At 41.9% G+C, this 26,492-nt stretch overlaps 1 protein-coding gene across 1 annotated transcript in view; it reads left to right on the top strand.

The window, feature by feature from the left end:
* RAD23B (RAD23 homolog B, nucleotide excision repair protein) overlaps positions 1 to 26,492 on the top strand; it is a 38,824-nt gene that overhangs the window by 6,099 nt on the left and 6,233 nt on the right. Inside the window, exons 2-6 of the mRNA XM_071580530.1 lie at positions 6,932 to 7,013; positions 12,358 to 12,437; positions 15,531 to 15,793; positions 19,165 to 19,220; positions 23,272 to 23,399. Of these exons, the coding sequence (XP_071436631.1) occupies positions 6,932 to 7,013; positions 12,358 to 12,437; positions 15,531 to 15,793; positions 19,165 to 19,220; positions 23,272 to 23,399 (609 nt within the window). The remainder of the gene's footprint in view (positions 1 to 6,931; positions 7,014 to 12,357; positions 12,438 to 15,530; positions 15,794 to 19,164; positions 19,221 to 23,271; positions 23,400 to 26,492) is intronic.

The following is a 26,492-nucleotide window of genomic DNA, read 5'->3' as shown; positions in this document are numbered from 1 at the left end:
ATTTTTGTCATTTTACTTTTGCTGAATTTGTAGTTTATTTGTCAGAAGAATTAAATTTGTGAAACAGTTCTGCAGGAATCAGAGTCTGGGTGAGATAGTAAAAGCTGACTTTAAGGCTTGTAACCCATGAAGAATGAACCTCCTTCCTACATGTCTCAGGGCAGGTTAATCCTGCAGCAGTTGTGGGTAAGGGAATTGTTTGTATATTTCCCTGAGAGGTTATCGTTTTAGTGGTTACAGGAAAAGTGCTCTCATGGTCCTGTTCAAAGTCCAGAAATACCCCTTTGGGTCAAAGGTGTCTTTCTGTCTCAAGTCCTGGTATTTTTCTCTAAGTATGCTTTGATTCTTAGAGTAGGGATTTTTTTTCTGTGCTGGAGGATTGTCATGTTGCTCCTGCATCTCCCAGGATTTTATCCGTGGGTATGAATTTGCACAGTCACAGGAGGTGTGAATTTCAAGGGCTTGTTCCTGCCGCTGAGGTTTGATACATGACTCTGCAAAATTGTAACTTCAGAGACTTCCACAGGAAGCACAGAGCAGAGCATTTGCTTTTTTCCTTTTTTTTTTCATTATTTTCATGCTTCCCAAACTGTGGCATTTATGAGAATTGTGTTCTCTGATAATTTGTGTTTGTTCAGTAAACTCTCTGGGTTGTTGCTTTTTTTGCTATTACTTTTCTTTGGTAGGTAATCCTTTTCTCTGCTTTCTGGCCACAGTTAGAATTTGCAAGCAAGGGAAGTTCTGATTCTTGGCTGAGGAAGGCCAGGCCTTCCTGTTCAAGAATATTCCCCTTAAATTCTAGTGAGTGTTATAATACAATTTCCAAATAACTTTGGGCAGGATGACACATACTTCTTTAAAATTTAATAAAGGAAAGGATAAGATAGCATAAATTATTTAATACAACTGAATTATTTTATACATATTAGAATATATTTTTACATGTTACCCATTTTTTCAATTACATTGGCTTTGTCCATAATTTTACAACTGTTTTACTGATAATGTTCTTACTCAGTTTAGCTGTCAGCAGTGAAAAGTTAGCTTTGTTCTTTTAACAGTTTTTCAGTGTTAATGTGTTCAACACTCCAGACTTTCTTGGACCACCATTCCCAGAAGACTCAAAGTTAAATATACAGGTTGTACACACTTAAGGATAGTTTTGTACATAGTTGTGTCTTATATTTAAGGTCTATTTTGCAACTATGACTGAAAAGCAAGGATATTTGTCCTTGATATGGACAACAACAGGCTGGAAGGTGTTCCCTTTGAAACTTGGAGAAAGTTGAGAGTCCGTGTTAATTAAGAATAACAATATGAGCAGATGATCCTGCTGCTGTCAAGAGTCTCATTGCTGCCCTTGTGCCTACAGGGACATGTTTACTGACAAACCCCTTGGAAATATTTTCATTGAATTCCTGAAACAGGAAAATAATTTCCTGAAGGAGTATCTATAGATGTATAAGAGGGTAGTTTAAAATTAGAGAACTGAAGGATGTCGCTGACAATATCTTCTCCCACTCATTTTTTGTCTTTGGTCACAGTTCCCTTGGAGGGGGTGGACTCTCTAAAACCTATCACTGTTTCTTTGACAGGGCATGGGGATGTCCAGGGTGTCCTTCCTGGTCTCTGTAAGGACCAGATGGTTGTTCTCTGCGTGCTGTCCTGCAGGGAGCACCAAAGGAAAGGGAAAAAGAGAGCAAAGGACTTGCCACTTCTCTGAGCACACCCACCCATTCAGTTTTGTCTACAGGCTGAGTTTAGTTCTCCCTGTCTTTGTCATTCCTTGTGTTCTTGTGTCAGAGGCACTCCTCCAACTGGCTTGCCAGCATGCAGGAGCAGAAAAAGCTTTTTAAAGAAGTGTCTTTTTATAATTACTTGGAATGTCTTGTCAGTTTTTTTCATGCTCTAAGCACTGTGCTGCTTTTACACTCATAAATCAGTTTGTGGAGAATGTGTGTGTGTTGTAGGATTTGGCTGCCTGAAGGTACAGGAGGGTTGTTCGTGCCAATCACTGTGACCATGCAAGAGTCATCTGCTTGGAGAATGTGACATTTCTCCTTAAAACATGATTTCATAGGCAGAGCTGTCTACAGCCACATCTTCATGCATTTCTTGAAGCTGCAGAGAGCTGAAAGCTCTGCTTTATGTTGAAATCGTTGTGTCCCTGTGTTAGTGCAAAGCATTCTGTGCCCAGCTTTAGTCACTGTCTGGCATCAGAAAACTGGCCCTGGTGTCTCCTCTTTCAGGCAGGGCTCAGATCAATCTTGAAATGGTGTAGAAGTGTGTGGGGACCAACACTGAGATCAGAAATTAATGCTGTTGATCTCTGAGCAGTGTATAACACCAACTTCTACATTTACAAATTTCACCTGGATTTAGATGGAGCTCAGTTTTGGAGACGAAATTAGATAGACAGAGGTAATTGCCTACAAAGTAAAATGTCAGAGCTAAATTTGGATTTGTACCTTACCAGTCCCAGACTGTTTTTCTTCCAAACAATGCTGCTGCTTTTTTGTACACAAACTTCAGCACAGTAAACATAGCTAGTAAATACAGAAGTTTGTGAATGCTTTATTCTGTCTGTGAGGCTGTTTTTAAATGTTAGAATAATTTTAAATGCCTTGTTTAGTTGAGTATGACTGAGTTGGGTTTTTTTCCCCAGGCACTTAATAAGCTTGTAAACCTCACTGGATTCAAAACGCTCTTCCTCTCCTCTGGTTCTTCCCAATTAATTTATCTGTTATGGCTTTGGGGCCTGAAGTAGGGCAGTAATCTGTTCATGCAACCACCAAGGTGGTCTCCTGACTAAATATGAATGTCCTGTTTAGAAAATCAGTGTAAGAGAACACTAAAATGTAGGTCTGTGCCAGAAAAATCTGCTTTTATAAATTGTAAAAGGAAACAGCTGGAACCAAATCTGTTCTTACCAGTAAAAATACACTGACTTACGAGCTGAGTAGTTTCTTACCCTCTGGATGTTTCAGCAGAAGGCACAACATTTGTTGTTAATCAGTTGCTGATCAGGTAGTTTGATTAAGGGCAGTAAAACCTGCACTGGTCAGTTTGTTGCTTCATTATAGCTGGTTTATTGTCTGACCTGGCTGCATTGTCCTCACCTGACTCTGAGCAGTGTCTGTAGGATAGAATAATGTGTGGCAAATGCCTGAATTCTAAACAGAAGTCTTTGGACTTTTGTTTCCTCCCTCAGGGAGGGAGAGCAAAGCCTTTTGGACTGAAAGCTTTTGTCCTTGTTTAACGATGACTTTTCCCAAAGTCTGGGAGAAACCTGTTGGTCTATTACAGAAGAAGATGAAGAATGCTAGAGAATTATAAAGTAGATTAAAAAAACCCCTCTGTGAAGCATTTCTTCTTAAAGAGGAAACAGTTGGTAGTGGAGGTCCTCCAGAGTTGGTCTTGTGATTCATCTCCTCATCTTTTTATTCATTTGATAAGAATTTGAGTACAAATCACAGAATCACAGAATGGGTTGGGTTGGAAAAGACCTCTGAGATCATCAAGTCCAACCCTTGGTCCAACTCCAGTCCCTTTACCAGATCATGGCACTCAGTGCCACGGCCAACCTCAGGTTAAAAACCTCCAGGGATGGGGAATCCACCCCCTCTCTGGGCAGCCCATTCCAATGCCTGAGCACTCTCTCTGCAAAGAATTTTTTCCTGATCTCCAACTTCAATTTCCCCTGGAAGAGCTTGAGCCTGTGCCCCCTTGTCCTATTGCTGAGTGCCTGGGAGAAGAGACCAACCCCCACCTGGCCAGAACTTCCCTTCAGGGAGTTCCACACAGTGCTGAGGTCACCTCTGAGCCTCCTCTTCTCCAGGCTAAACACCCCCAGTTCCCTCAAATATTCTGTATTCTGTGATATAAAGAATGATGGGAACAGACTTTTGAGCAGGGCCTGTTATGACTGGACAAGGGATAGTAGCTTTAAACTAAAAGGGTGTCTTGGTTTGAGATAAGCAACTGCCAACCCCCCCAAGCACAGAGAGAAAAGTCTCCCTCCTAACACCAGGGAAAGGGAGGAAAAGAGAGGGGAAAGAAAAAAAAACACTTCAAACTGCATTTATACTAAATCTACATATATTTTTCACAGAAAGAAAGAGACAATTAGAAGAGAGTACAAATATACACTCACACGAGTCTGCAACAACAAGTTCCCCACCTCAACTTCTTAACGAACACACAAATTCTACTGTCCTAACTACACATTACTTAAGAAGAAGCTTATTCCCCAGGGAGACAAACCCAAGCAGAAAGGAGAGACCCAGAACAACACATTTTACTTTCCTGAGGTACCCTGTGAGCCAGTGGTGGGCCTGGTCCTCTCCATCCCCCCTGGGACAGCATCGTGCGTCCTCCCCAGAGGAGGGCTGAGAAGCAACTGACTTAACCACTCCCACACCGGTTCCTCCTTCCCTGGAGATGATGTCATAATGTGGTATGGAATACAAACTTACTGGCTAGAAGAGGTCAGCTGTTAGCTCAGCCCAGCTCAAGTCAGCTGACAGCTTCAGCCTAGTCCACACTTCAGAGCCCAAATCTAGGCCCACCTAGGTGAACCCATAACAAAGGGGTAGATTTAGGCAAGATGTAAGGAAGAAATTTCATGCAGTAAGTGTGGTGACACCCTGGAACAGCTTTCCCAGAGTAGCTGTGTGTCTGGGTTTGGCCTAATTCTTTTACTAACCCTGGAGTGCCCTCCTCCCTCCTCTCAAAGACTTTCCAGCAAAGTAAAAAAAAATGAAAAAAGAAGAACTCAAAGAAAATGAAATTAATTAAAAAGAAATTATATTTTTCTAACATCTATAACCACGTGTGCCATTTGTACACACTATGTGGGGCCCCATCCCAGGGGAAAAGAGAAAAAGGAAGAGGGAACAGATAGCAAGGTATAAGGAGGGACAAAACCAAACCAAACGAAACAGACAAATACAATTAAAAACTTTGAGAAAGGAGGAGAACAGGCAATGGTACAATCTCACCACGTCCCAGGCTAGGTAAACCAACTGAAACAAGGGACTGTCAAGGTTCCTCCTGCTCCTCTCAGCTTTGCCGGAAGCAGGAAGACTAAACTCCTTCCTATCTCCCCTCCTCCTCTGCTACTTGGAAGACATGTGTGGAATACTCATGCAATGTCCACTTCCTTAGTTACACCTGGTTACTGAGGAAGCCATGGATCAAACCCATCACACTGTGAATGGCCCCTCTCTGGAAGTGTTCAAGGCCAGGTTGGATGGGGCTTGGAGCCACCTAATCTAGTCGAACATGGCCCTGCTCACTGCATGGGGCTAGGACTGAGGGATCTTTAGAGATCGCTTCCAGCCCAAACTATCCTGTGGTTCTGTGAGTACTGCTCCTTGTTCAGCCATTGTCATAACTAACTCATGTTTTTACTCAATTCCCTTGACCCTGTAGTGTAAATGGAAGTTTCCCTGTGTCTGGAGAGGAATGCCACCTACCAAAGGGATGAAAGATAGTCCTGTCATTTGTTGCAGCCTAACACAGAAGGTTTTGGAAGAGGACAGTGCCCCAGGTCACTTGCACTGCATCAGCCAAATCACACCTTGAGTGCCGTGTTCAGTTCTGGGCTCCTCAGTTCAGGAAAGATCTTGAGGGGCTGGAGCAGGGCCAGAGAAGAGCAACAGGGCTGGAGAAGGGACTGGAGCACAAGTGCTGTGGGGAGAGGCTGAGGGAGCTGGGGGTGTTTAGCCTGGAGAAGAGGAGGCTCAGAGGTGACCTCAGCACTGTGTGGAACTCCCTGAAGGGAAGTTCTGGCCAGGTGGGGGTTGGTCTCTTCTCCCAGGCACTCAGCAATAGGACAAGGGGGCATGGGCTCAAGCTCTGCCAGGGGAAATTGAAATTGGAGATGAGAAGAAAATGCTTTGCAGAGAGAGTGCTCAGGCATTGGAATGGGCTGCCCAGAGAGGGGGTGGATTCCCCATCCCTGGAGGTTTTTAACCTGAGATTGGCCATGGCACTGAGTGCCATGATCTGGTAAAGGGACTGGAGTTGGACCAAGGGTTGGACTTGATGATCTTGGAAGTCTTTCCAACCCAACCCATTCTGTGATTCTGTTAGATGGATAGATGGATAGATAGATAGATGGATGTAGCTATAGATTGAGAGAGTTTGTAAGAAAGCAAGAAAGATGCCTGTGTGTACAGGCAGTTTGTCTTAAAACATGACTTCAAATATGTCAGTACTGGAAAGTTTCTGCAGGACGATCCTTCATCCCTTCAGGACAGCACTGTGGAGCCTGTCTGGAGAGTAGGAGCATTCTGACACGGGTCATTTGAGCTCCTGAATGTGGTGCTGTGAGAGTGTGGATGGATGATGCAGCAGTGGTCCATGTAAGCAAGTGAATGAGGAGGCTTAAAATTGCTGTTGCAGTGCTCCAGAAATTACAGCGAATGGAGAAGGGTTGAAAACTACTCACATAAGATAAGCAGCTGAACAGTTTGCACAAGGCTTTGCATGGTGGGACTTCAAGGTTGAATGTTATGGTGATCTGGCAAAAAACAGGCATTCCTGGAAGAGAATATTATGATAATGAAAACCTTCAACTGTGTATAGGATGTGTATGTCCTGAATGCAGGGAAAGAACAGGGCAAATGGGTCAGTAGATGAAAATGTTTTTCTCTCACAAATTTTTCAATTTGTTTTTCATTTGGTTGTACGCTTGTACTAGGAACCTCTCAGGGAGAAATTATTTTTCTAATTTGAGCAAGCACAGGAGATTATTTGGGAAGGGAACATGTTGCTCTGCAAGTAGTTACAGAGACATCTTTGGGAGGCTGATACACTCATCATAATCAAGATATGATTGAAACTCCTCTTTAGTATTTAAAACCTAAAGTATACTTAGATTTGTTTTGTGAACTTTTTTTTCATTAAGGCTGTTTTTGTGCTTTAGGTAAAGGCACTGAAAGAGAAGATTGAATCAGAAAGAGGGAAAGATGCTTTTCCTGTAGCTGGCCAAAAACTAATTTATGCAGGTAATGAATATTCTGAATATACCTTATATGAATCTACCTTATTTTGTGTTGTTCTTTGACCTTGATGTGAATGTTAAGTGTGCTAAAGATTATAAGAACTGAAATGCAGACAAGTTAAAAAACCCCATTAACACAAAAGCAAACTCTTTGTCAAAAGGAACTCTTAGTTTTTAATTGAAACTTCTCGGGTTTTATTCCAGGTGTGTCTGTTACCTTTCCTCTTACAGCATGATGTCTTGGGGTGTCACGTGAAAGAGAGGAGGGAGACAGAAGTGCAAAGATTTCTAGTCTCAACTGTATTAATAAAAGTTATTAGCAATAAGCGCTTCTAGACAATCAGAGACTTATGTTCCCAACACTGTCAACTACCAGACAGCCCACAGGTTGGAAGGGTTCTGACCTCTAATATGAAGCCACACTTAAGCCAGAAAAGGACTTTGCCCACAACAGCTCCTGAAATAACATTTATTAATACAAATATGTGACAGTTATTGTGGGTTCTGCTTTGCCCGTGATAACGTTCAGCTGCAAGATTGTATTTAATTGATAATAAAAGGCCCCAAAAGAAACCAGCACAAACACATTCTAGAGACAAACACACTAAACTCAAGTTACAGTACAGCAATGTATCCCATTTTCACAACAGACAGAAACCAGCAACAAAGAACTACTAATTAAAACCACAGCCACCTAAAACACTTATTCAGACACTCTTTCAATAACATAAGACAATAAAATATCTTGCACACCACTCTCTGTAACACAAAACAAAAGGAAGGAACAGAACTGCTTCTTATCAACACATATGTTGGAAAAGGAACTGCACATTGAAAGTAAGGCAAGTTCCTGTAGTTGCAAAACAGCTGGTCTTATAAAGTAAGAATAGCAAAAAGCGATAACCAATATAAAGTAGCAAAGTGTGAAGCAAGTTACTGTAGTTAGTATTAAGGTAGCAAAACACAGTTAGTAAAGGAAATACTTATAAAGTAAGAATCAAAGTAGCTGTTAGCATAAGATGTAAGATAGAATGTATAAAGGAAGAAAGTAAAGAAAGTAAAGTTAGAAAAAATAGAAAGCACATGTCTTCTCACCCCTACATTGTTCCCGGAGGAGGAGGAGACAGGACAAGCTGCAGCAGTTACCCTCACAGAGACACTGGCATTTTTCCCTCTCTCCTGGAGTTTAAACTCCACACACTTTTTATATATTTTTTTTTCTTCTCCAGGTGTTTGTGTGACTAAAAGTCAATCTACTGGGGGGGGGGTGATGGTGATGCGGATGTCCTGAGGTGCGGTGGGCCCTTGAAGGTATCTCAGAAGAAAGCCAAAAGAAGGCGGTGCTATGTCTTAACACTCCGTCCTTTGTTAGTCTTATCTGTTTGCTGCTCCCCGCCCCCTTCAGAGAGGCCTGAGGCATCTCCCTCAACCCATCAGGCCTTATCAGCTCATCACCCCACGTGGCGAAGAAGAAATAACTTTTGTTATGGGAAATCAGGATTTCAGCAGATCAGATCACCTGTTCTGGGTTAATTCTTTCCTTTTGTTCAACATATGCTGTGTATGGCTGAGGCATTTCTGGATATACCTCAGAGAATTAAAAACCAGATTATATCTTTTGGATTAACAAAAGAAACCCACCACCAAATCCTTGTTGTACAAAGGTGCTTTCAATACTTTTAAGCTCTGTATTATTATTATTCTGTATTATTTACTAGGAAAAAGCAGGCTAATGTCAGAAAAAAACCCCATAAAATTAACTTTATTTGAGCTTTAATTGACCTGTCTTGTTTATTCTGGCACTAATATAGAAATCTATTTTTTTGTTCTCACTTCATGTCAGAACTTAAGCTCTATTCCAGTACTCCCTCTAGTGTTTTTTTCCTCTGAAATCAAGCTTGAAAGAAACTTTCCTGTTCTTTTCAGTAACCAGTATGGGTTTTCCACTTCTGATAAGCTCAACCCACTAATGCCAGTAGAGGAAGGATAATGGGAGAGAAGTTGTGAGTCTCTGTACAATCATCAGGACTATTTCTTACCAAGTTTTATGTCTCTTACACTTCAGTGAAGGGAATGTCAAGAACATGAAGGTGGAAGTTGCATGCATTATCAAGAAATGTGAACAAGGCAGAATGCTTTGTGAAATATGTGTAAGAGCATCACGCTCCTAATACTGTGCTTCTGTAGCTGCAAAAATTGAGGGCTACATAAGGTCATATGACATGACTTGGGTGTTTTCTGAAGACAAAATGTACCTGCAATATTGTATAATCCTCACAAGCAGTAGAAAGTACAGGAAGTAAGATGTAGAATAGAAGACTTTCCAAAGATTGGTTGTAATTTTTTCCCCTTGCACGAGATACACGAGTATATTGATGACATTTTTACTTTTGTTAAAATAAACTTTACAGTTTTCATAGTTTGGCAAAGCAAAGTGATGCCCCAACTGGAGCTGATTAGAGAGGCAGATCCACCACTGTGTTGCCATATGTATTAGGGTAAGGTCTAGTAACCCTCAGAATGCCAAATTTTATCTATATTTATATCTATTATAATGTATTATATACACACCCATACACCTTTATGAAAGGCTTCCCCAAAATGCCTATAAACCAGATATTTGTAAGTAAACCTGTCTAGTTTCTGAGTCAAATGCTACAGGGATTGCTGTAACTGCAGTACATGTGATACCTCCTTGCAAGTTTGACCTGCAGAACTGGTGGAACCCGTAGGGAGTAGGACAGTGCCACATCTTTTGTGTTCTAAGTGCCATCATTGGTATGTGTTGCTTGACTTCCTTGCAGTGATCAGGATAAGGATGTGTTCCTGCTAGCTAAAGTCAAGTGGTGTATTCCACCAGGTTGAGAAAGGTTGTGAAAATAACCCTGAGATCAGCTCAGTTGGTTAAAACTTGGCTGTAATAATGCCAAGGTCATGGGTTCAATCCCCGGTGTGGGCCATTGACTGTAGAGTTGGTCTCAATGATCCTTGTAGGTCCCTTCCAACTCAGAATAGTCTATGATTCTGTAAGGATCAACTCCAGAAGGAATCTGCTCTAATCACAGAATCACAGAATGGGTTGGGTTGGAAAAGACCTCTGAGATCATCAAGTCCAACCCTTGGTCCAACTCCAGTCCCTTTACCAGATCATGGCACTCAGTGCCACGGCCAACCTCAGGTTAAAAACCTCCAGGGATGGCGAATCCACCCCTTCTCTGGGCAGCCCATTCCAATGCCTGAGCACTCTCTCTGCAAAGAATTTTTTTCTGCTCTCCAACTTCAATTTCCCCTGGCAGAGCTTGAGCCCATGCCCCCTTGTTCTATTGCTGAGTGCCTGGGAGAAGAGACCAACCCCCACCTGGCCAGAACTTCCCTTCAGGGAGTTCTAGACAGTGCTGAGGTCACCTCTGAGCCTCCTCTTCTCCAGGCTAAACACCCCCAGCTCCCTCAGCCTCTCCCCACAGCACTTGTGCTACAGTCCCTTCTCCAGCCCTGTTGCTCTTCTCTGGCCCTGCTCCAGCCCCTCAATCTCTTTCCTGAACTGAGGGGCCCAGAACTGAACACGGCACTCAAGGTGTGGCCTCCCCAAGGCAGAGTACAGGGGAAGGATCACTTCCCTGGGCCTGCTGGCCACGCTAGTTTGGATCCAGGCCAGGATCCCATTGGCCTTCTTAGCCACCTGGGCACACTGTTGGCTCCTGTTGAGCTTCCTGTCACTCAGTCCCCCCAGGTGCCTTCCTGCCTGGCTGCTCTCCAGCCACTCTGTGCCCAGCCTGGAGTGCTGCAGGGGGTTTTTGTGGCCAAAGTGCAGGACCTGCACTTGGCCTTGTTGAACTTCATCCCATTGGAATCAGCCCATCTCTCCAGTCTATCCAGGTCCCTCTGCAGAGCCCTCCTGCCTTCCAGGAGGTCGCCACTCCCTCCCAGCTTGGTGTCATCAGCAAATTTACTGATGATGGACTCAATCCCCTCATCTAAATCATCAATAAAGATGTTAAACAGGTCGCCAGCTGGATGCAGCTCCGTTCACCAGCACTCTCTGGGCCCGACCCTCCAGCCAGCTCCTAACCCAGCAGAGGGTACACCTGTCCAAGCCATGGGCTACCAGCTTTTCCAGGAGTATATTATGGGAGACAGTGCCAAAGGCCTTGCTGAAGTCCAGATAGACACATCCACAGCCTTCCCCTCATCCACCAGGTGGGTCACCTGGTCGTAAAAAAAGATCAGGTTGGTCAGACAGGACCTGCCCCTCCTAAACCCATGCTGGCTGGGTCTAATCCCTTGTCCACCCTGAAGGTGCTGTGTGATTGCACTCAGGATGAACTGCTCCATAACCCTGCCAGGCATGGAGGTCAGGCTGACAGGCCTGTAGTTGCCAGGGTCAGCCTTGCAGCCCTTTTTGTGAATTGGGCTGACGTGCCAACTTCCAGTCACCTGGGACCTCTCCAGAGAGCCAGGACTGTTGAAAGATGATGATGTAATTCTGTGATTCTGTGAAAATGTGTATTTTCATCCTGAAGGAGGGAAGAGGACTGTGGCACATCTGCAGAAAATGAATCAACTTACATTGTAGAATACTTGCTGGAAATTGTGTGGTAGAAGTCGTGCTATAAAACTTGCCAAAACACTTTTCTGTTTTGTGGTGCTGTCTCTAAACCAGCTTATCCTAAAAAAACCCCAAAACCCCCATGGCTTAGTGTGTTCTTGTAGACATGATGCAAATCTACTTTGTCACAGTATGACTTCTGCGTGTGAAACATCAGAAGTGGTAGTATAACAAATATTTCTGAGTTTGTCTGATGGCCTTTTTTATCCTTCTGGCAAGGTGGAGCAAGTTATGGAATAGTTCTTGTTTTTTCTAATGTTTTAGCTTTCTTTTAAGAGTAAATTGTTAAAGTTGCAAGGTCACAAACTTATTTTTGGTAGGTAATGCTCTTACCCGAAGGCTGAACAGGAGATAAGCAGAGAGGAATTTTCTTACTGTGACCAGAGTATGTAAGCAGGCACAAATTATTCAGTCAAGCTTTTGGCATGCTGAAACCTTTCCTCTACACTACTTGTATCTGTGTTAAGGGTACAATAAATCTTATCACATCTATTTTAAATGTTCTGAATCATCTTCAACACTTATGGCAACAGCCTTCAAGCTGACCAGTACTGTAGACATCGCAGGAGGAAAATTGTAGCTCTACTGCCAAAACTTAATAGCCAAAACATTTTTATAGGGTTATTTAATGTTTATAAATCTGCATAAAACATGTTTTCCTGGGGTTTTTGTTTATGTGAAGAGATCTCAAGATTTTCTGTTGATCTGGTAAATAATAAGTTCTATCTGTTTGATTTTCCAGGTAAAATCCTTAATGATGAGACAGCTCTTAAAGAATACAAAATAGATGAGAAGAACTTTGTGGTGGTGATGGTGACAAAAGTGAGTAGTCATTATTTTTCAAGAGGAAACTTTTTCATTTCACTCGTTTTCCTTGTGATAAGTGATTATATGTGCCCATCCCTAAAAACAGTGAAATTTGATCATGTACAAGTTTTGGTCAACAGGAGAAATAAATGCTTGTGTGAATAGACATGAAATCCTTCTTCACTGCCCTAGTTTGCCTGGGCTGATTGATGATTGTTGCTGTTCTGTGCTGAATGTTTATGTCAATGAAGAAAAATTCTTAGTGGTTGCTCTTACTGCTTGTTCTTTGTGTGTTATATTTGCTCTTATATTACTAAAAGGAAGGAGAGGACCTGGGTAGTTCATTGCTAAATCCTCTGACTTGCTGTGTTGCTTTTCATAACTCATGGCTGTTTCTTTTGTCGAGCTGAACAGAGTAAACCAGTAGAGGCAGGATACATATGCCAGTCTACAAACCTGTGAGTTTTGAAAGGCTGCAATGTCAATTTATAGGGAAAGATGGAGTCATGTATTTGAAGTATTTCTTCTCTGGGCCAGCTGCCAGATTGCTTCCAGGATCAAGCCATTGATTTTCTAGGCATTCTAGGGCCTTGTGATCTGAATAAAATTTGCTTCATCTCTGTCTTGAGATACAAAGTTAATTTTTGAATTAGAGGTCCTCTTTCTGACAAAGAAAACCTGTATGTGAGTTTTGTCTGCCCTTTATTTCTACCTGGTAGTGGCTTACTGAGTGTAGCTGTTACTGCTGTCTTCCTGAATGAACAGCTTTGTAGCCTGTGCTTTGCCATAGGGGCATTTATCAGTACAACAGAACAGGTTCAGATGGATTTCAGAGTCCAGTTTTCATTTTGTTGATAGCAGAAGACTGCAGGAAAGTTTTGGAATTGCCATTCCTGGAAGTGATCAAATAACGTGTGTGGCTGCAGCACTCAGGAATGTGGTTTAGTGCTGGGCTCAGCAGTGCTGGATTGACAGTGAGATTCAGTCATCTTAGGGGCTTTTCCAACCAAAACAATTCTGTGATTCTAAACACAGACCTCTGTGAGGCACTGCTAAATGCAATACCTTCTGCTACTAAAGGCCACCTCAACCCCCTGCAGCACTCCAGGCTGGGCACAGAGTGGCTGGAGAGCAGCCAGGCAGAAAGGGACCTGGGGGGACTGAGTGACAGGAAGCTCAACAGGAGCCAACAGTGTGCCCAGGTGGTCAAGAAGGCCAATGGGATCCTGGCCTGGATCCAAACTAGCGTGGCCAGCAGGCCCAGGGCAGTGACTCTTCCCCTGGACTCTGCCTTGGGGAGGCCACACCTTGAGTGTTGTGTTCAGTTCTGGGCCCCTCAGTTCAGGAAAGAGATTGAGGGGCTGGAGCGGGGCCAGAGAAGAGCAACGAGGCTGGAGAAGGGACTGGAGCACAAGTGCTGTGGGGAGAGGCAGAGGGAGCTGGGGGTGTTTAGCCTGGAGAAGAGGAGGCTCAGAGGTGACCTCAGCAATGTGTGGAACTCCCTGAAGGGAAGTTCTGGCCAGGTGGGGGTTGGTCTCTTCTCCCAGGCACTCAGCAATAGGACAAGGGGGCACGGGCTCAAGCTCTGCCAGGGGAAATTGAAGTTGGAGAGCAGAAAAAAGTTCTTTCCAGAGAGAGTGCTCAGGCATTGGAATGGGCTGCCCAGAGAGGGGGTGGATTCGCCATCCCTGGAGGTTTTTAACCTGAGATTGGCCATGGCACTGAGTGCCATGCTCTGGTAAAGGGACTGGAGTTGGATCAAAGGTTGGACTTGTTGATCTCAGAGATCTCTTCCAATCCAACTGGTTCTATGATTTTGTGATTCTGTGACCTATGTTTTGGCTGTTTCTTCAGCCTTATGGTCTTTTTGCAAGTTTCTAGGCTCAGTTTCCCTTTCCTGACTCTGTTGTGGATAAGACTTGCCCAGACATACAGGGACAACTACCAACTCTGTCTGATGCTCAAATGTTGTTGTGTTAAAGACATCGGAATCGAGCAGAAAATAACCCCCTTTGCACTCCAGCTGTATCAGTGTTTTTCTTTGAATGCTTATTAAAATGTTACTCCTTGTGCCCATCATGCAGGAAGGTACTCAATCTCAACCTCACCTGTCTTTTCAGACAAAAGGAGAAAATAAGTGTGTCCTACTCCACGAAAGCATTGTCTGAAAGTGGTACACCTTGAATAAGGAGTTGTGTTTTGCTAAAGTTCAGCTATTCTCTTGGAAAGGCAGAGATGAGGGTTAGATTTGTCAGCCCTTAGGGATTACAGTGAAATGGCTTTCAAAACTGTATTTCCATACCATAGCTGGAAGTTATGTGCATTGTGAGCTGTTTCCTTTCTGTATAGTGGGACCAGTCCTGCATCCAAGAAAAATTCATGTTTTCATTAGAGATATGAAGATTGGCTCTCAATTGCATACAAGTATTAGCCACTCTGAATTTATTGGTGTGGATTTGGTAGTCCTTGGTTCTGCTGTGTTCTTGCTGCTCAGTACAGAACAAAGTATGTAAAATGTTATTTATTGTAGTGTTTTGAATGTAAAAATTTCATAATGAAAAGTTGTTGCAGGTGAAGTTTTTTGTTTTAAGGTTTTTCGTTTGGTTTGGGTTTGGTTTGGTTTTTTTTTTCTCATCTTGTTTTCCAGCAAACAGGATTCATAATGAAATGTGATTTCTGTCTTCATCACTTTTTTCCAAACCTGTGTGGTGAGAAAACCTTATGCTTGTTAAACTTATTAGATGTTTTTTGACAGCTCTCTTGGTTTCTCCGTGAAAATGTGCTTTTGTAAAATACAGGATTGTTTTCGCATTTAGAGTATTGTGGTCTATAAATATTTAGATCTTATCTTTGCATTTCACTTTATACTCAGAGTGTGAATGCTTTGGTGTCTAAATAAGTCCTTCAGGGGCACTCTCAGTTGCTTATTTAACCACAGTGAAAGGTAGTATAGATTTAATGTCTTGCACTGTTTTAATGTTGGGCTTGATGTGGAGGCTGCAATATCAAACACAAATGGTCTTAACAGAGCCTGACCAGTGTGTTGCCTGCAGAGAGCGTGGTTTAGGAGATTTGTGCTGTGTCTCAACTCTGTTGTCCTTCCCATAGCCCAAAGCAGCAACTGGAGCGACTCAACAATCAAGTGCCACTTCCATTGTTGGCCCAACAAGTACAGCTCCCACATCAGCTGCTGCACCAGCTCCTGCTCCTGCGCCTGTGCCAGCAGCTCCTGTGCCAGCTCCTGCCCCTCCACCACCAGCAGCAGATGAGGCTGCCAGTGAATCTGTGCCTGTGAGTGCTCCTCAGGAAGAGAAGCCTGAAGAAAAACCACCTGAGGCAGCAGCTGCTGTCAGTCCATCATCAACTGACAGGTATGAATGAGCCTCCAAAAGTGAGTTGTCTGTCCACTCCTGCTGCTTCTAGTTTTGATTTTAAGTTTCCCTTGCAGTGTTAGTCCAATCGTTGTCTGAAATCTACATAATTTTTCTCCTTTCTTAACTGTAATTTCAGTCTCTGACCCAAGTATTATGATACTGATCATAAGAAACACCCCTCCCACACCTCCTGTGGGAAGTGTGGTCTTGGGAATAAACCTGTGGAGTGGAGAGTTAAATGACACAGGACTTGTGCTCCCATTAGGCATTTCAGAGTTACTATCACATAAGTTTCTTTTCAGACTGAGGATATTCACCTGTGTGGGAACTTGCTGTTCACAAAGCTCTTAAAGGCATGAGAGAGATGTGTCCTGATCTGTTCATAAACCCCAATCATGTTGGTTAGATTTGATCCATAAGGTCCTTGTTGCTGTATGAGTCTCTTCATTTCTGGAAAGAGCTTTTTCTTCAAAAATGTGGGATATGATATTGCTCCTAATCATGTAATGCCTTAAACCTACAAGTTGGGGCGTTTTGTGTGTGGTTTTTTTTTCTCTCAATGCTCTTTAGCCCATCTGCAAATAGCTGTGGGAATTGGGATAACTTTTAACCTCAAAGTCTCTACACTCAAGAAAATCAAATGGAAGTTGAATGTTTTATCCCTGCTGTATACTGTGGCCTTCTTTTGCTTAAGTATTGCATGGGATAAAAATGTTAACTGGAATTTCATGGCTCTTGAAGTGCTGCATAGCTTCAAGCCTTCATTTTCCATACACTGGTTTTTAATTATTTGTGTATTATTTATGTGAATACTGGTGCACAAGGCATTAATTTTTGAAGTGGTTGTGTTTAAACACCATCAAATACAGATATGATGATAAAGAAGCCAAACTTGCAATTGCCTAATGTCTTGAAAAGTCATCATAAGTTTCTTGCACTAAATACACAAATTGTTGATTTAATTTTGCAACTCTGGTAAATGGATATCTCATAGAAACAGAATGCAAATTAAGCTTCATTTATCAGTCAAATAGTTTTTTAAAACATGTCAGTGAGTGGGTGGGGTTTTTTCCTTTTTCTTTTCTACTCAGTCTGTCCAGTAGGTTCAAAGATTAATCTTTGATACCAAAACAGGGTTTTCCCTGTTGTAAACTGCAGTAAGGGAACTCTGTACATACTTAACAGGAATCAAAGGAATAATTTAACATATACATCAAGATTATCACCTGCCTTGATTTCAGTGAGTACTGCTTGTTTGATTTGCTTTAGAAGTCAAGTTACTGAGGCTGGCGGAGATTTATTGAGCCATGGCCAGGCAAGCTGATGTCCTGTCTTGCCTTTGATCTTTTTTGGTTGTTAATCTTACTGCTGACTGTTGGAACAAATTTTTTTCTTGCATAAAAACACAGTTATGTGTAAATGCCTTGTTAGATCTTCTTAGTGGCATCTTCTAAAAACTGGTCTGATTAATCTGATGATCTGTCACTTGCTGATAGGAGTTGCCAGCTCTGGTAAAAGTGAGGTTGGTGCAACTCCCTGTCCCCAGGTCTGTCACATATTAAGACTGAGTATGAATTCTCAAAATACACACACAATATGTACATTCCTACATATATGACTGCCTGCTTAGGACAACCTAGGCAGGAAAAAAAACCACTCAAGTAAGATAGAACACCAGCAGCTTCATCCTGTTCCCCTGTGGCTATTTAGGGCAAAGTCCCCACTGCTGCAAAATACATATATACAAACATACATATGAACAATATGAATTTCTCAAACATCTGGCCTTAGACAGTCTGTTTTGTATCAGGCCTGTAGAGTTTGCTCATGTTTGGTACCTGGGCATGTGACTGCCTGAGCCCTGCAAGGCTGTGCCAGGTGCTGATTCACAGGTTCCCTTTGCACACACTGGCAGCAGACAAGCCGTGAACCTGGCAGCTGGTCCCAGGATCCCTGCGCCTCCCACTTGCCTCATTCATGGACACACACACAGATCTCTCCAGCAGCTGGCTGAGGCCTCTGACCTTACCAGTAGCTGCCCACCAAATGTTCAAAGTCTTTTTGGCAGCTCCTCTTAGACCGTCTTGTCTCTCCAGCAGCACGTCTTGACTTAGAGCTGACCAATACTTGGCTTCCAGGCTTCTTGCCCTGCTCCCTGTAGGCAAACGGGATTCTTGCTGGTCATCACATCCGTGCCAGCACCTGTATCCATGTGTGCACTCCAGTCTTCAGGCACCAGCACTCCAGGCACATGGGCCCCGTGGCCCTGACACTTCCACGGGCTCTGGGCTCAGCAGTTGCTGGCTCCATGAGTGTCTGGGTCCCTGTGGCTCATGGCTCCCTGTCTGGTTGTGAACACTCAGAATTCCATACACACATAGAATGGAAACACCACCCACCCCCCTCCAATCAAGAAGAATAGTTGGAAAATTGGAATTTAATGAGAAGTGAGGATGGACTGGGGATGAGGTGCAGGCCATGGTAAGGCAAGTGTGTTTACATATGAATGGCCCTTTTTTCTTTATTTTTTTAGCTCTCTTGACTCATGCTTTTCATCTGCAGGGTGCCTTGATGGTTTCCTTTCCCTGCCTTTGGTTCTTCCTCTAAATTTCCCATAGTGAGTCTCACACTATCCCTTTTTCCTGGCACCCCATGGCGAGTTGCACCACCCTGCAGGCAGAAATGCCCTTGAAGGAGTCCTGTTTGACCCATCAAAGGTGTCCCCAGGAGACCAAGGGGCTGATGCTTTAAATGGCAGCCCTGGGAAAACCCAGGGAAAGAGCACTTTTGGCTCTCACTGAGTAAACTGGGATTCTTCTGCCTGGTGTGTGCCTCTGTGTTCCTTTGCTGTTCATGGAGGTGAGCCTTTAATCCTGTAATTTAACAGCTTTGATAACTTGAGATGGAGTAATTGCAAATGTTAGCAGTTTATATTCCTGGGAAAGCAGGATACTGAGATTTTGGTAAGTGCTTGGCACTGACCCCCTTGAGTCCTCATTGAGGTCACACTGGTCACTGTGGAGAAGCAGTTAGTGAGACTGCTGTGTGCTTTTGAAAATCTACCTTGTTCTCCCACCCTTCAAAGCATTCAAGGAAGCAGATGGCTAATCCCTGAGCAGATGGGCAAGAGCCAAACTAATGGGGGGTAACGGGGGGAGGTTGGCCTTGTGTTAAAAATGGTACCATTGTAAGTTTGTAAAATCTGGTCCCACTGTAGGACCAAAGGAGAGCTCTTTGGAAAGCTTTGTTGGTTTTTTAGGAACAAAAGGGGCTATTAGAGTTACAGCTGCTGCTGCTGCTTTTTTTTTTTTAAACAGGAAGTTTTCCAAAGTTTTGTAATTGTCATTGCTCTTGTCTTCATCTTACAGTACAACAGGTGATACATCTCGATCAAATCTTTTTGAGGATGCTATAAGTGCACTTGGTAAGTGGAGTGTTTTTTAATGTAGACATTATTTTGGTGCAGCAGGAACATGACGGATTAGCAGATGTTGACGTTTTCTTCTGTCATTGTTAAAGGCTTAATCAAAGTACTCCTCTCTAAGATGTGAAGTTGATAACTTGGAACCAGCTTCAAGAGCTTCTTTACTGAACAATGTTTCCCACCATATATTTTTATTGTGTAAAAGGAAGATCCTTATCCCCCCTGCTTTTTCCTCCATTTGCCTTAATTTCTCTTCTAACTATTCACTTTGAAGTGGCTTGAATAGAGGTCTAGATATAAATATGTATACACTTTTCACTTTTGCTCCCCAGAGTGCAGGTCTGATAAAATGGCTGCCTTTATGATTCACTTCTTCCAGCCTTGAAAGTACTTTGTCTTTTGACACACTTAGATTAGAAAATTCACCAGATCTGCTGCTGTCTGGGCTGAGGAGTGAATGCCTCAGTGTACTTAGTCAATTCACTTTTATTTTGACAGTTTGTATATCTTTGTTTCTCAGTGGAATAGATAGAATAAAAACATAGGAAGGTCTGCCCCTCACTTATGGTGATTGTGGTTGCTAGGAAATTTAGACAAACCCACAGTTCCTTGCTCCTGCTTAAATTTTTGGGTTGTTTTAGAGTGTAGCAAATTAAGGCACAGAAATAGGGAGGAGGTGGGGTGGTTTTTTATCTTATGCCTGTAAATATGAAGTTGGAATTTGGCACCAAAAGTTAAACTAAGTAAAGGATTTCCCTCACAGTTTTGTGTAGGGCTGTGTGTATATGTTGGAGTCAGGTGTTGTCATTAGGTAGCCCAGGGTGATTTAGGAGCTGTAGTAATGGACATGTATGTTCAGTTTAGAAGTAAAAACAACTTAATAGGTTTCTGTAGCATTTAATATGACATAGCAGTGTCTGTGCCCTTTGCCTTTCCCTTACTTTAATTGTTAGTAGTCTAGTTTTTTTTTTCTAGTCTGTCTTTTTAAAATTCCAGTTGGAAGAGAAGTCTTTTGGTTCAAACGCTGTTTTCTGCCAACTCAAAAGGGAAAAAGTAGGAAAACTTTACAGTCTCTCAAGCAGTCATGGTGTACTTGTAGTACTCACTAGGCTTAGTCTTGCAGCTTAGGTCTTAGGTGTGACCTGTAATTTTAGAGCTGAAATAGCTGATAGATACTGTAGGAGACAACCAATTGAGTTCTGTTACATTTTTGAAGTTACTGCTGCTACTAAGGGTGTTTCATTAACCATTTATTGTACCTTAGTGGCCAAGATGTGGTCTTCACAAACACTCATGTTACCTGTATTGTTAACAAGTTAAATTAAGCTTGTGGCCTTGAGTTGGTTCTCTTCAGAATTTAGGAAAAAAAAATCCTATTTCAGGAGTGTTGCCTCACTATCTGTTTTATGTGAAAGTTCTTTGATTGGTTCTCTGATACAGTAAACCCACATGTCCCTTACAGTTTGGAAATAACAGGCATTGAGTGTAATTTCCTGGGTAAGCATACTGGAAGTGTTGCAGGCCCAAAAATTTTCAAAGGCAGCAGGCATGAACTCTGTGGTCCTTCTGCTTTGGAAACTGTCCTAAAAGGAATAGGTACAAATTGATGCAGTGTGTTTTTACATCCCAAGTTGGGTCCTAGACTTATTCTTACTGTGTCTGCTCAATCACATTGTCTGAAGTTAATTGACTCGACTTTAAAAACAGAAATTGATTTGTACTGATTTGCTTTTGTTTTCAGCTGGATGCTGAAAACTGCTGTGGCTTTGTGCGCTACGTGAAGACCTGCACGTCTTGCAGTTCCTGTGCAACCATACACTCACATCTTCCACTGGAGCAGCCTAAGCTGTCTTTAGGGCATGGGACGAGAATTATTGGGAGTGTGATGAACTGGATTTGAGAGCTAATCCAGCTTTAAAATGTTATTTGAAAGACAAAAGCAAAGAGCAGAATCAGTTCAGCACTGACCTCAAACATTTCCACTAGACCTGTGTAGGGATAGGCCTGACTCTGTATCATGGCATTGCTGGTGTGCAACTTCTGGATTATTATTCTTGATCTTTGGCACAACTTGTGTAAGCAGCCTGTATATGAAGTACCCATGTCTAAATTTGCAGGAATTCTGTTTCCTCCTCCTGCTTTTAATTATGGCTCATGTAGCAGAGCAGGTCAGCCTCTTTGCATCTTTTTTCCTCTATCAAATCTCTTACACTGGTTCCAGTCTCTACCTAGCTTATATTGAAAAAGCCCTACAGAAATGTTTTAAGTAGTAACTAACTAGGTCAATGAGTGTTCTGTCTGCTGTTGGCTTTGTCTGCTTGAGTAGTTTGTTAGCAACAGTCAGGATAAACCAGTGCTTGGTAAGGAAGAACTCGAGCAGAAGGGACAATTCTTGGCTCAGCTCTTTTAAGTCTCTGAAGATCTATATTAAAATATGTATTTCTAGGGTAAAGTTTAGGTGATAGGGGTTTTTTTTTGTTTGTTAGGTTGTGTTTTTTTAATATCTGAAAAAAATGAAGGTAGATGTAAAATGATTGATCTTGTAGTTCTGTGGGAAGACATGAACTTAGCCATTCCTTAAACTCAGGTTGGCACTATTACTTTGAAACCTGAAAAACAAATGCTCAAATTAGTCAAGGGTTGTAAATCCATTATTTATGGATAATGCACAAATATCCTTGGGCTAGGGCTGTTTTATTGTTTGTTCTCGAGTTTACTGCCCTAAGCTAAACATTCACTGATGAAGCATTTGTTAAAAACCAGGCAATGGGATTGTGTTAATGTTGGCTCGAGTTAAACACCTTCTGCCTAAGGGAATAAAACTTGATGTTTTTGTTGGTTCTTTCAGCTGTGACTTACTTGTCTTAACAGAGTAGTTCTACCAATATTTATTTCCTTTATGTTTGTTTGGGTTTTTTTATTAATCAGCTGTTTTTTATGGTGACTTAATTATTTAACTCTCTTGTCACTAGCTTGTTACTTACAGAGTCAGTCAATAGTTGTATTCCACTGAGATCAAGAATACTTTTAACCAGGGAAAGAGATGGTATTTTATGTCTGGGTTTTTCTCTTTTTTTTTCCCTTTATTTTTTTTTCCTCCCCCTGGGAAGAGAACCTTTAAGATGTTGCTCAATTGCATTTTGTAATTGAATAGTTACATTTGTTTATAATGGTTAAATCTACTATCTGCTTTTGAAGGAAGAAAAGTTAAATAGATTATGAAAATAGATAATAATCCTCCCTACAATGAGGTCAGTGTAGTGATCAGTTGCCCTTAAATTGCTGTTCTATAGTGTGTGTACCCATTTGTCTTGATGGCTGCAGGTATGGGACAGTTTTCGTCCAGCTATACTATAAGAGTTGGGGGATTTGATGTGATGGGTGTCTAGTCAAATGTTAAATTGATTGAGATACTAATTAATTAAGATAACTTGGTCTCATTGAGTGGCTTTCCTAGATACAACTTTTAAGTCTTCTGCCTGACTTGAGGTGGTCCATGTTAAGTTGATTAAATTACTTTGCTCATCATCACCAGCATGTAGCAATATATATTTGTAACTTGGTCATCACTGTTGGTCATCAACCCAACAACAGCATAGCAAAAAGTGTTTCTTTGGGAATACCTCAATGGGTAACAGTCTGACAAGTGCATTTCTGCCTTGAAAGTTTTGATTTCCAAATACACGCTGCAGGAAACTTTCCTTGATTGCATCAGGAATTGAATATTAGCTGTGAGGGTACCCTTGACCTTAGATGAAAACTTGGAGAGAGAACATTATTTCAATTAGAAGTACATATGTATCATAAGTGCTGCTTTTGTCAATAGACACTTATATTGTGTTCATTACCCTCTCCTATTTCTAATCAAATTCATAATGAAATCACCAGAGTATATTTGGAGTTAAAGCCACATGACACATTCAGTGTGAACTACTCTTCACTTTTCAATGAATGACTTGAACTTGAGTAGAAATGAGGTTCATCCATTGAAACTATTTTGCAATTTTTTTTTTGTCTTATTCCCTTAAAATGGTGGTCGTGTGACTTCCAGTGACGGGTCAGTCCTATGAGAACATGGTGACTGAGATCATGTCAATGGGCTACGAACGAGAGCAAGTCATCGCTGCCCTGAGGGCCAGTTTCAACAACCCTGACAGAGCAGTGGAGTATCTCCTAATGGTGAGCAGCTGTTTTACCTGCATCTTGTTATTTCTGTTCTTGTGTTTTCCACATAATAACTTTCACTTTGATTTAGGAGTGATTCTGAATATTAACCAATCAGTGAGAGTAGTTTGTGGTCACAGAGGAGCAGCTTCCCCAGCAGGATGAGATTCAGATCCTGAGGGTTGTGATGTGATACAGAAAACACCAAAGGCATCCCTAACAGCCCCTATCACTTCTTTGCTTTTATTCTTTGTTGATTTACATGGATATGTATGTAAAGTGTGTTCTGTTACAGTGAGAGTTTTTGCTGCCAATGACTTTGTTTCACATCTTGGTGACATGCATTAGTTGATCAGTTGTACTTTGGCATTAGTACATATAACATCACCTAGAACATTCTTTTTTAAGCTCCAGTTCATTGTTTTTGCTGATAATGCACAGTGTTCTTGACATACTTTCCAAACAGAAAATTTGGAGAGTTTTTTTGAAGTGTGCTTAGTTTCACTGACGTTTTAATTTAAGCAGCGTTTTCAAGAAGAAACAATTTTCATTTGATAAATGCAGTTTGAAGGGTGAAATGAACTTCATTGGCATGAGAGGAAATAAAAGAGTAATTTCACTTTAGTGGAAACCTTGTGAGTTGTTTTAGGGGCTTAGGGTATTATTTCATGCTGTGTTTCAATCTGACAGGTGAATTGTGACCACCATAGAATCAGTCTGTGATCTTGTTGCCTAATCAATATTTCCAGTGCATTTAGTTTTCACTCTAGCATACCATTTTTCCCCTGATGTGGTTTTTGCTTTTTCTGGCAGATCTGAACTTTATTAAAGTCTGGAAACCAGACACCTTAAACCAGTCCTTGCAAAATATGTGTGGATTGCATTTCTGATGGATTGATGAGAAAATTGGCATCTTTACTTCCAGTTAGAAAACTGCTTTTGTCAATGAAGCTTTTCTTCACTAGTTGCAACTGCAAGTCACTGGCATGCTTGTTGCTTACATTAGTGTTCCCAAGACTTTGTAACCTTCAGATTTTAAACTAACTCTTGCTTTGAGTACAAAAATGTAAAAGGTTGAGTTCTCATCTAGTGTTAGGCTGACCATGCAGTAGCTCCCAACTATCTATCATAAGTCTGCAATCTCAAACATTTGTTTTTCATGCCATAAATTGTGGCTTTTACTGTTCATCTACTCACAGAATCACAGATTATTCTGAGTTGGAAGGGACCCACAAGGATCATTGAGTCCAACTCTTAAGTCAATGGCCCACATAGGGGTTTGAACCCATGACCTTGGTATTACTACAACCAGGATCTCAGGGTCTGTACATACTGATAAATTCAGTGCCTCCCCTGAGTTTTGGGGTTGCCGGGTGTGTGGCAGTCCTGTACAGGGTGCAGTTCTTGCACACTTAACCTGGCATTTCCCTCCTCTATCTTATTTCTGTTCAGTCAGTCCAGAATAGAGGTAAAACATCTCTATGATGGAGTTCAACACAGGTCATATCTGCCAAATAGGTTTTCCAACTGGTTTGAACAGTTAATTTCTACCACTTCAGAAGGTCCTGTGTATAAAATGAGTCCTTCTCTTATATAACCTGGCCCCTTTATGTTTCGTGTTACTCACTGAGAATATATTTTCTTTGTTCTTCGTCTGTTTTTTGCTGGAAAAAGAAATGGGGAAGAAAAGTGTTGCTCTTGGAGACCATATTAGCTGGCCTCCTTCTGTTGTCCTTCTAGGAGATTTTTTTTGTCATAAATGGTCTTTCTAACTGTTCTTGATCTGCTGGGGTCTAAGTATGTTCCTTACTGTCCTGCTGCATGAAAAAAAAAAGGCTTACTTTTTGTTAATTCAGGTCCATTGATGACACTGTTCTTTGATACTCCAAACTATCACCAGCATCATCTTTGATAAAATCTGCAGAGTATAATTAGGGTGGTAAGATGTCTAAGGGTATACCCCTGTCCAGGTTTAAAGAACCAGCACACCAAAGGTACCTGCACAGTATTGGAAAGAAATGTCAAGAGAACTCCTTATGCTTCAAGTGTAGCTGTTCCTCAGATGAGCCCTGACAATTCTGCGTGTTGTTCATGGTTCAAGTGACCAGCTGTTCAGTTTTCATGGCTTCATCACTGAGGATCTGGATGTAATCCTTTGTCCATGAGCTGTGGTCATGGAAGGAAGTCTCAATTCCAAAATACACCCTTTCTTTTTCTATGTGCCAGACTCGTCTTTGGAGGCATTTACATTCAGATCTCCCTTTGACCCAAGAATTCCTATCCCCTAATCAGGAAGGAGTCCTGTCCTCTGTCATCAACAGTCCTGCCATCAACAACCCGACCATTGCTTGCAGCCTTTTAGTTTGGAAATTTGTAGGAAACATTTTTCCATGAGGATGGTCACACACATGGAACATGCTCCCTGGAGAGGTGGTCAGTCAGTGTCCTGTGCCTGTCAGTGTCTCAGAGGTGTTTGAACAATGTCCTTTACGGGCTGCAACTTTTGGTCAGCCATGAATTGGCCGGGCAGCTGGATTAGATGATCACTGTAGGTACCTTCCAGAGGGAATTACTCTGTTCTCTGTCCTGTGCAGGGGCTGGACCTGCTGGGATTGTTACCCCGTGGGGAGCCATGTCAGCTAAAAGCTGCTGTAGTGCTCAGTTAAACAGTAAACAATTGTTTCATCCACCACAGGGCAACAGTGGCCTTTTCACTGTCCAAGAGATGTTTACATTCAGTGTGACTTGTATGTGAATTGATACCATGTTTTATTCTTCGGGTAGCTCTATGAACAAACCTCACTGGTCTTGTCTGATCACAACTGTACACAGTCTCTGTTATCTGGAGAGTGACACCTCAAGCTTGTGTTTTAACAGTTGAGGTGATGCTCAAGATGGCAAATAATTTCAAAGTAAATTTGTTTAAACTAGGTTACATAGTGCTTCCATTCAAGAGCAAACTTAAGGTTTAAACAAGCACGTTGTTTGATCTGGGCACAGATTGCAGTGATGACAAATGCCTGTGAACAGGTGAAATCAGCTGGTAGTTTTAGAAGATTAACCCAAGTTTTTACATTATACTTGGGTTTCTAGAAACAACTGATTTGA

The sequence above is a fragment of the Pithys albifrons genome, chromosome Z, assembly GCF_047495875.1.
Source record: "Pithys albifrons albifrons isolate INPA30051 chromosome Z, PitAlb_v1, whole genome shotgun sequence".
NCBI classification, from domain to species: Eukaryota; Metazoa; Chordata; class Aves; order Passeriformes; family Thamnophilidae; genus Pithys; species Pithys albifrons.
Note: the sequence above shows the minus strand (reverse complement) of the source record. Positions and strands in the feature narration are given on the sequence as shown.